General features: G+C 30.8%; 1 protein-coding gene and 1 long non-coding RNA gene across 2 annotated transcripts; one reads left to right on the top strand and one right to left on the bottom strand.

Annotated features, from left to right (window-relative positions):
• Window positions 1–230: 230 nt before the first annotated feature.
• LOC105638969 (metal transporter Nramp7.2) lies at window positions 231–5,179 on the bottom strand. Its single transcript, XM_012222889.4, has 13 exons — window positions 4,943–5,179; window positions 4,789–4,867; window positions 4,380–4,420; window positions 4,180–4,258; window positions 3,970–4,074; window positions 3,484–3,593; window positions 2,395–2,576; window positions 2,222–2,291; window positions 1,924–2,097; window positions 1,548–1,652; window positions 1,312–1,443; window positions 1,121–1,216; window positions 231–822 (listed from the first exon to the last, which is right to left on the bottom strand). The coding sequence occupies exons 1-13, from the start codon at window positions 5,066–5,068 to the stop codon at window positions 481–483; spliced, it is 1,641 nt and encodes a 546-aa protein (XP_012078279.1). The 5' UTR covers window positions 5,069–5,179; the 3' UTR covers window positions 231–480.
• Window positions 5,180–7,217: 2,038 nt separating this feature from the next.
• LOC105638968 (uncharacterized) lies at window positions 7,218–9,406 on the top strand. The gene is made up of 2 exons (XR_001047093.4): window positions 7,218–7,713; window positions 9,262–9,406. It is a non-coding gene; the product is annotated as an uncharacterized LOC105638968 (long non-coding RNA).
• Window positions 9,407–11,039: the final 1,633 nt, after the last annotated feature.

Here is an 11,039-nt window from a genome sequence, read left to right as displayed (position 1 = left end):
GCTGCTTTATTTATTTAATGGAACTTTAACTTTGTAAAATCATCTGTTGAACTCAAATTAAATACTCTAATCAGTATTTTCCCCTATAATATAAGATTCGAGCTGCTAGTTGTTAGCTACCAATATTTAACTATTTAGCAATGGTATGTCAACAGTTTACCATTGCTATAAACAAATTTAAACAAGCTTAATTGGTAATCTACGAGAAAGAAAAGAAGGAATATCGCAAATCAAAAAGAAAGAGGGGAATATTACCCCTTTGAGACACAATATATTAAGCATTGTTTAAAACGGAAATGCTACAAAATATTACATTTAAGCTACACAAGAGCATGGACAAGACATAGAAGGATTTGAAAGGGACAAAAAAAGAAAGAGAACACAAATGGTTAAAACAAAGGAAGAGGAGGAAAAGAAATAAGCAACCAAATTCACATTTTTCACATTTCATACGTAGTGAAAAAGCAATTGAAACTCCAATTATTGTGGAAGTGGAATATCAGCCAAATCCTCTCTATAAGGTAGTTGATGATCTATCTCCAAAGGATCTCCAGATTTTTTTAGCCCACTTTCCATGGTAGCTTGGCCAATTTGCTCATCATTTACTGGTTCAATATAAGTCACAACAGTGTCTTTTCTAAAAGTCAAGTAGATAACTGAGATAATATAGATCGCCATTAGAGGAAATACTATTATCCCAATGAACACATTCCCAACTTTTGGTAGGTTATTGTGAATTAGCCAATCCACAAAGCCTGTGCTTAGATAATATATATTTATGCCAATTATCATCAACCCTAGAGTCCATGAAATTACAATAACCTGCCAAGGAAAAAAAAAAAAAAAGAAAGTTAAATGGTTATTATTAGGCACATTTAATTGGTAATCTGAACTTCTAAGACTATGTATTTTGATGCAATATGACACTAAAAATGTAATTTAATTACATTAAGAGTTTGGATTTCATTAACAATCATACATTAAACTACATGTTAATGAGTTTTACAGGAACCGAGCTAGACTTCAGAATTGTTCATACAACAGATTAACTACTGTGAAAAATTGAAATAAAGAAAAAGGCCAAAAAAAAAAAAAGAAATAAAATTTAGGAAGAACTTACATAAATCGAGTTCTTATATGGTCCCATCTTGGTAGAACCGCTGCTGAATTTGAGAAGAGGAATTAATGCAAATGGAAGCTCAAATGAAAGTATCATCTGTAAGAAGAAAATAAAAACATGATTATAATTAGTTTAACCTAAATGTCTATGATCAAAATCCATAATTAATTATAATTATCATTTTTACTAACTGATGCAATGATGATTAGTCGGCCTGCTCCAGAAGATCCACCAATAATTGAGACAACAAGACTAGGAGCAATGGCAATACACCTAGTCATTAGGTTCCTTGTCCATTTTTTCATCTTAAGATCCAAAAAACCCTGAAATTTAATTAATTACATATAAACAAAGTGAGCCCAGAAATCTCTTGAAAGGTTAATATCATAATATATACTTCAAAAATTGTAATTATTTTTATTAAAACCTGCATTATATATTGGCCAGCATAAGTGCCTGTGATGGTGGAGCTTTGCCCTGAAGCTAATAATGCAATGGCATATATAGTTGAGCTGGATCTTCCAAGCACATTCTGTCGCGATCAAAAAAGGTATTTCAGCTATGAAACTAAAGCTATGCTTGAAGAGTTCTAATAAAACATAATATAACGTAATAATCAGAGACATTTTTAGTAAAATAATGCACTGGAAATAGTCAACTTAGCACTTGACAAGTTCACATTTATCAAATTAAGTTCCTCCTGTAATTTCAATAATTTTGTAAGGATAAATTATAATCATATTTTATATGCATAATGCGTAAGTATGAGTCAATCTGTGTAATGAGATTGGAATTTTACAGACCTGAAGCAAGAAAGAAGCAGAGTTAAGATTAAGATCGCTGCATCGATCAACATCCCCAGGTGCGAGATTTTTGGACAAACAAACAGTAGCTGTGACGGAGATGATTGATAAATTGATTAGGAATGCTACAAAGAGTGCAAATCCACTTTCTATAAGAAAAAATCGACAAGCATCCTGTAAAATCAGCAACATTATATAAAAAAAATTGTTATACAAATAGGATTAAAATTGAAAAAAAAAAATCAAAATTTGTAGAATTAAGAGAATATATTTATAATTTATGAGATCTTTTTCTTACATTGATGCCACGGACAGAATTGGGTACTTTTCTAGAGAGCACAAGAGCAGAATGTAAAAAAAGATTGTGTCTGTTGATAAAAAATACATACATCAGTGGATGATCTGATAAAGAAATCACACTCATACACATATATAGAAATTATTAATTGTCGATAGTGGCAGGAGTCTTACGGCATTACGAGGGCACCTAGTAGAGCAATGGCATCTCCGGTGGCTCCGGAGCCCTTAAGTCTAGGGATAAACATGCCTTTAATCACTTCTACCGCAGGAGGCTTTACATAACTCATTTCACCAAAGAAACATCCAGCCATTATAAACACCAATATTGCTATCAACAATTCCAGTTTTCTCACCTGCATAATTTTCATACATTAATATTAAGAGACAAAAAAAAAAAAAAAATCATAAAATTATCCAAATCCGATTGATTATGTTCATTAGTAATTTCATTTACTCATTTATAAATGTAAAACCAAAATAGCTAAATTATGATGCCACCCAGTGCACTATTACTATTGTTTCCTATAACACTGGGTTGAGTTGATTTCTTTTTTTTTTTTTATTGATATAAATACTGGAGATCCACGAGATCACCAGTGAAGTAACTTTACCGTTACACTAAAATCACTTTCTAGATATTTTGATGAATTAATTATTAAGATTTTTTTTTTCATTAATTAAGTTTCTTTCGTCTGGTGTTCAAAGTATGTACCTCACAACCACCATATAAATATTGATGAACTCAACCGTTATAGAAAAATATTCAAACATTCCCTTTCCTTCTGTTAGATGTTTTGACTTGTGATGTGACGATTAATTAATTAGATTAAACAAATTAATTAGATTAAAAAAATTATAAAATGAAAATTTTATATATTTCTTAGAAAAATATCACGTTAGTAATTGAATATAACAAAAATAATTGAGCATAAGTTGGAGCAGTTGAAGTGCTATTTAATCTTATCCATGATGGTTGCGTTTGTACTAATAAGAAATTAGTTAGGATAATTAATATAATTAATTATAATCTATGACGAAACGAAATAGATTTTTATTTATCCTTTTTTTTTTTTTTTTTTTAACACAAATTCAACGGATTTTATATATAAAACCAGCATGAGGAATGCAGGAGAAGCAGATGGGAAGCATTGGTTAGTTTTACATTATTCATTTAAGAGAAGACTTGCTATATATAATTATAAAATTATAAATAAAATATATTAAAGAAATACAATTAATTAAATGATTAATTTTAATTACCCCGTATCTCTGTAGACCGAGGAGGAGGAGAGTGCTACAGCCAGTAATCAGAACTCCAACCCATACTGGGATATTAAATAGTATGTTTAGTGCAAAAGCTGTTCCAATCACTGGAAAAAAAAATTAAGAAAAGAACAAAGAAAAATAGTAAGTAATTATACATGTCCAAATGTATTCTTCTTTGCAGTATAGAAGACATAAAGAAACTCAAACCAGCTGGGTGTAGTGGTTAAGCACATTCAATCTATGTTACTGATCATAGAATTAGTGAAATTAATATTCGAAAAGTAGTTTAAACATAATCGTTTCCAGTCCAAAAATATTAATCTCTCATTTGGATCGGTGAAAGTTAATATTTGAAGAGTGGTTGAAACATAATCGTTCCGGTCTAAAAGAATTAATCTCTCGTCCAACCGTTGGACGATACTTTTAGTAGTTAAAAAAAAAAAAAAAAAGACGAAGAAGAAAAAGAAAAGAAAATTATACCTTCTGGTATATCTGCAGCTATTACTGCTACCTCTGCTAGTAACCATAAACAAAGCTTGACATATTTTGGGTATTCTGCCTTGCACAATTCAGACAGGTGCTTTCCTGATAATCGAATATTATTAATTAATTAAGCTGTGACCGAAATTAAAAAAATAAATAAAAAATTTTAATTTTTTTTATTGCAGCTGGTTTAATTACTAATTTTACCTGTACTCACACCAAGATTTGCAGCTAGAGACTGAATAATGAGAGCAAAAATCAAACCAATAAGAATGACCCACAGAAGCTGAAAAATAGATAAACAGCATGTCAGTTAAATCTAATTAATTTCCCTTAATTTATCTTATTGATATAAAAAAAAATATAAATAATAGTAATATTTTTTTTCCTTTAATTTATTTAATGACCTCATAACCGTGGTTTGCTCCAGCCTGCATATCGGTTTCCACTGCACAAATGCCATTGTAACAACAATTTGTCAGTCACATTTACATGCATGCGTACACGTGTAATAAACGGAGGGCAACTTATCTTATTACGTATCTACTTCACTAATAATAATAATAATAATACAATAATGTCCAACAAGCAAAATGGATGACAGAAATTCCTTCACTTTTAGCCAGAGACTTAAGAGTGAGCATAGAGTGATTTTAAACAGTTGAAAGAGAGCATTTTATCTCGGCAGGCCTTTCGCTGCGAATCCAATTTAAGCGGACTACTTCGCAATTTTGAATTTTGGACACCGAATGATGATAATAATAATAATAATAATAACAGAAAACAGAGATAAGCAAGAAAGCAAGGAAAGCTTACAATTGCCAGGATCAAGATAAGCCAAAGAAACCAGAAAGCCAGGTCCTACATATGATAGGAAGTTTCTCCAGCCAGGTTTCTAAAGAATTATAAGTATTAATAACAATCAAAAATTAATAGAAAAACAAAATTATAACTTAATATATATATATACCTGGTGAGTATTTGGGTCCTTTTGATGATGATGATCAACGGGAGAAGGGGTCTGGCCCTCTAAATTAACAGCAGCTATGCGGTTGCTGTGTCCAAGTCTGAGCTGTTCTTGCCTTAAGCTCGCCATTTGATCTTAATTTCTGATATGTTGAGTACAGTTTTTAGTTTCTGTACACTGTTTGCATGCCATCAATCAACTCCCATTTCCTCTATTTATGGTGCTCACTAGTGAGGGATGACATGTAGCTTTGCATAAAGTCAACTTATCTCTCCCTTCTTCTTCTTCTTCTTCTTCTTCTTTTTTTTTTTTTTTTTTTTTTTTTTTTTTTTTTTTTTTTTCATTTTTTTAATCTATAGCTTGCTTAATTATCTTGGTAATTTTTATTATTTATTTCTTTTACCAAACCAGTTTTTAGTTTGTCAGTATCAATAAAGAGGGTTCAAACTTTGATATATTATCAGATTGTAGATTTAATTATTATTAGATTATATTTTGGTATACAAGACTGTAAACAATTTATATGAATTATGTTTATTTATTTATTTTAACTTGTTTAATTGTGAGTTCTTAGTAAAAATATATATGTTCACAAGTGATGACACAATCATAGGTGTAAAGTTAATTCTGAGCAATTTAATTTGGTTATTTATTGGTACAAACAGGATGGTTCATGCTTTCTCTTGTAAGGAAGTAGGCATGACAGATTGACAACTAACCACCGGCTATGAACATAAACAATAACCTGATGAGGCTAGCTTTTAATTACTACGATGAGATAATTCTGAGAGTCGGACACGTAATTGAATTTTTAAATATTACGGGGTAAAAAGTAAAAATAAAAATTTAGAATATGTATATTTTAAAGAATATAAATACAACTTATGGAAAAAAAATTTAATTTTAAAAATTTAGGGAGTCTTGGTCTCTCAAAGAACTAATAATCTGTTTAATTTAGTTGTTTGTAATAGTTGGCTGGTAATTAGGAATTCAATTACCAAAATTGTAAAACAACGCCATTAAATATATTTTTATTCAATTTGTCCTTGTTAAAAATAAATCTTTTCTTTATTCAATTTGCTCCCTTTAATATATATATATATATATATATATATATATATATATATATATATATATATATATGTTAAAAGACAATTGAAAAATTGAAGAATTCAATATTTATTATATTTATTGTATAATAAGGAAACATATCCCTCATGATATTGTATTTTCTAATGTAAATTAGTTAGATTACATAAGAGTATATTCAATATTAATGTGAATTGTGGTTGATCTGTCGCATATAATAGAAAGTACAAACAATGATATAGCTGAATGTTTATTTATAGATATTGATTTTAAAAATAGGAAAGCGTGATTGTTAATTTCTATTTTATTTTTTTACACATCAGCTTGACATAATAAATAAATATTACAAATGGGGAGCTTTTTTTTAAATTTTTTTTCCCTTTTTTCGATATGGTAATTAAATAAAAATAATTCACATTATTACTGAAGATGCCTTAAATATGTTGTTTATTGTAAGTTAATATAATCAATCCTTATTGAATTTGCAAGTTCCCACTTATATCCTTATTCAAAATACTCCTATAATTTAGAATTACAACACATCAAGTTACAGATAATATACTTATTTTTATATGTATATCAGTATATGTGTTCACATATAATGTAAATATGTTCACATATGAATAATTTTCTGCTTGTCTGCCTCTACCGATAGCATTAGTTGATGTACACTTGTGTTTAATAAATTTTTAGTGCATTTGCTGTTGAAATGTAAAGTGACGCTTAAAATATATATAATTATCTTCATAGATTATCATGTATCAATTCTATAAAAAAATTTTATAATATTTTGATAATTATTTATTATCTTTAATTACTTATGAATAAAATGATGATATAAAAATATTAATTTGAACAAAAGTTTATTAGTTATTATTTTATGAGATTAATATAATATAAATATCAATCAGCTACCACATGTGAAATAACCCGCATTTTTATTTTCAAAAATTTTCTAATCAAATTTAATAAGCGGACAGCCCGGAAATCTATTTAATTATTTAAATGCAAATTAATAAGTTGTACAGTGATAAACCGAACCGAAAATCAACTGAAAAATCGAAAATCAAATGGAAATCGAGATTTGGGCTGAATCGAACCGGAATCGGACCGAATCAACCCAAACCATCTAGAAACTCTTTCTTTTTATCTCTTGCGCCTCACCCATTTTCCCACACCCACCCTTTGCTCTGCGCCTCCAGCCAGCCACCGGTACTTCCACCACCGCGCCACCTCCTACTCCCTCTCTTCTTCTTCTTCTTCTTTTCTTTTCTTTCTTTTTCTTTCCTTTTCTTTCCTCTCTTGCGCTTGCGTCTGAGTCCGTTCTGCACTGTGACTGGCGACGCCTGAAGCAGCAGCGGCGACACCAGCTAGGCCGGACTTCCTCGCGCGCCACCTTGTTGCAGTTCGACGTCGCAGCAGCTCCGCCAGTGGTTCAACTTCATCCTCGGCCAGATCGCGCAGCGCCACCTCCACCAGATCGCATCATCGCTCTGATCTGTCGCGCCACTGCCTGCCGTCGCTCTAGCGCGCCTCCGACCACCAGAGATGGGTCTGATCTGTCGCCGCCTCCGCCTCTCTGCCACTGCCAGTCGGATCGTGTCCTCTGCTTGCAGTTCCAGTGCGCATCCGGCACGCGTAAATTCCCGATCTAGCGAAACCCAACAAGAAAAGTTATATTTGGGGTATAAATCAATTTTTTTGCTAATTCTCAGAATTTATTTTAGTAAATTGGGTATAATTTAACTTAGTAATTTTAGTTAATTAAATTAATTTCAGCAATCTTGATTAGCTAATTTAGCAATTTCGATTAGTTAAATTTATTTAATTTAGTGTTGATTTATTGATTAATTAAAAATCGCTTGATTGATTAAAATGAAATTCTAGTAATAAACAAAATTGTTGGGAAATTATGATTTATGGAATTAAAGAAGAACAAATTTATGAATTAATGATGATATGGAGAATACGGAGAATGGGAATAATTGACTGGATTGATTGCTAGATGGATGGGCTATAAAAACCTGAAAAGTAATTAAATGGATTGATTGTCGGATAGTTAAATTTTAGAGGAAGTGCTGATGAAATTTTGGTAGAAATTAGATTATTTTTAGAACTTTTATAGGTAGTACGACTAAAATTATTATCGTTAGTAATATTATATTTTCAATCATATTATTCTTATTAATAATAATATTATTATTAGGATTAGTATTCTTATTAGTATTATTATAAAATACTACTTCACCTTTTATTTAAAGGTGATAAATTAGAATAAATATAAAATAAGAAAACCCAATATTAATTTAATAAGTGAATTAAATGATTGGTAACCACAACTAATAAACGAACGTAACATATAATCTTCCGAATTAGAATTATTACTTAGAATTTTCTTGTTTATTTAGAGGATTATAAAATTCCGAAATGCGAGGATAAAGGCTGGAAGCATGTGGCCTGGAAGGCAGTCTTTTTAAAGGACAGTAAAGAACTGTGAGTAGTGTTAGATAACTAGTATCATCTGTCTGCATTCATGCATTCACGACTAAATGTTATCATGCATTATTTTGTTAAATTGCCATATTATGCTGCACTATTGCTTCGATTAAAGATTGCTTGATTACCTGTGCTATGTATATACCGTGCTTTGTTTGTGTGGAATTGGGATGAAGTGGGTCACCACGGGTTTGTGATTCTGATTCTGTTATACGGATCCTGATTCTGATTCTATTATACGGATCTTGATTCTGATTTCTGTTATATTCTGTTACTGTGATATGGATCCGACTGATATTCTGTTTACTGTGATATGAATCCGTAATACTGATATTCTGTTTACTGTGATATGGATCCGACTGATATTCTGTTTACTGTGATATGGATCCGTAATACTGATATTCTGTTACTATGATATGGATCCGACTGAAATACTGTTTATTGTGATATGGATCCTGAAACTGATAATATGAGAGGATGGGCCGTGCGAGAGTACGGCTCGTCAGGGGTTTCAGTGACTCTATTGACTAATTTCCACGTGATGTGATTATATGAAGGTGATAATAATTGTGATTGCTATTGTATTGCCATTTGTGTGACCAACTGCATGATCATATAATTAAACGGTAACCAGATAAAAAATATTTTAGCATCTGTGTGATTGTGTGCGGTGAGAGGGTTATCTAATCCTACTCATTGAGTTTGGCGCTCACCTCTGCCTACCTATTTTTTTTCAGGTAATAGAAGAAAGTCCCATGGAGTTGAAACATTAATTATAGAAGACTGTTAATAAGAAAATAATGATGTGAATGTACAGGTAGAATTTCGCAATTGTATTCCAAATGGGTTATAAATGAATAAATAGAGTACGGATACTTATTATATGGATTGTACTTTGAATATATTTGTGAAATAAGTTATTGGGCCTGAATCCACAATTATGAATAGAATGCGAGTTTTAAGTAATAAAGGCTTATTACGGGCTTCGGGGCCTTAAGCTCACTCAGGTCTTAGTGCCGGTCCGGTCTATAAAAATGGGTCGTGACAACCTGTTAATACGAAAAGTTTCAAAATATAGTAATAAAATAAAAAGTTAGTTGAAACTTTGAGGTATCAACTATTCATTAAAGGCTATGTCGATAAATTAATTGTTTCAGTAATCATTAGCTGTCTGAATAACTGTCTGCGTTTATAAAATATTAAAAAAAAGCAACATTTCATCAAACTTTAAATGCTAGTATAAACACTAAATGACTCAAGTTATAAATAATAGAGGTAGTGTTTTGATCTTAGTCAAAACATTGAAGGCTACATGAAAATTTATTACTAACAAGGCCAAAATTTTTTGTAAACACCTCTAATTGTTGAGTGCAAAAGTAACTATTAAATGTTTTTTTTTTTTTAAAAGCATAATAGTAATAATGACAAATCAATAATTTCTCTTAATAAAATAAGAATTGCAGGAAACTGCAAAGGGAAATAATTAATTGTTTTTTTTTTTTTTTTTTTTTTTTTTTTTTTCCTCAATAAGATCCACATAATTGTGAATTCATGTTACGAAATTGTTTCTTACATAAGCAGATAGAAATCTCATCACTAGAGCTATTGAGATAGGAAATTAAAGGAGGAAATGGGAAAAAATCTCATCACAACATTGCTTCTATCTGTTCATTAAACTCTTCGTAGCAAAATCACTGAATTGTAATGGTATAACTAACAGTACAAATGAAAACAAAAACAACATTTGGTAAGCTTGAAACATTATTTTAGCTGAGAAAGACAGCCTCAGACGACTCACCGGAACACTAAATAGCGTGGTGGAGGGCTACAGATGGCCACATGGCGCGGGGCTACAGATGGCCACATAACGGCGCCGTGGAGGCATACAGGTGGCTAAGATGGCGAGAACAATGACGACTGCCATGAGAAGTCCCTTTAAATCGAAAGCATTATCGTCATTACACAATTCAGAGCAAACAAGTTTCCCCATCTTATCCGCCCTCCGATCTTAATTGTTAATTAATCCAAAGTAGAAATAATTTTTATGTTTCATTTACATAGATGGACCTATAGCAAATCTAATCCAAAGAATATATAGAAAAGATGAAATTCTGTTCATAGATGGAGTCACTCTAGAGGAGTTTAGTACCAGTTATTTTTTTTTTCTTTCCTTTTATATCCTGAGTTTTGAATGAAATTTTATTAATTTTTCAAAAATACAACTTTAACCGAGGAGAGTGCAGGGCCCAGGGGGCCTGAGGCTGAGCCCATTTTAAATTGAAAATAATAACTATGAACTATTAATATTTAAAATAATGTTAGAAATATATATATTTTTTTGGTACAATAAGGGTAGCAAAAAGCTCAAAAGAAACTAAACAAAGCATCAACCTTACATAAAATAATTCTATTACAAGCTAATTAGCTAGATACATATTAAAAATGCAGAGATAAAATCAGCTAATTACAGAGATAATTAGTTGATTTTAGTTTTCAAAGTACAGTTCTACTTTTT

This window comes from Jatropha curcas, chromosome 9, assembly GCF_041381405.1.
Source record: "Jatropha curcas cultivar XTBG-Jc1 chromosome 9, XTBG_Jcur_1.0, whole genome shotgun sequence".
Lineage (NCBI taxonomy): Eukaryota > Viridiplantae > Streptophyta > Magnoliopsida > Malpighiales > Euphorbiaceae > Jatropha > Jatropha curcas.
The sequence above is the reverse complement of the archived record's forward strand: the minus strand, read 5'-3'. Positions and strand labels throughout refer to the sequence as shown.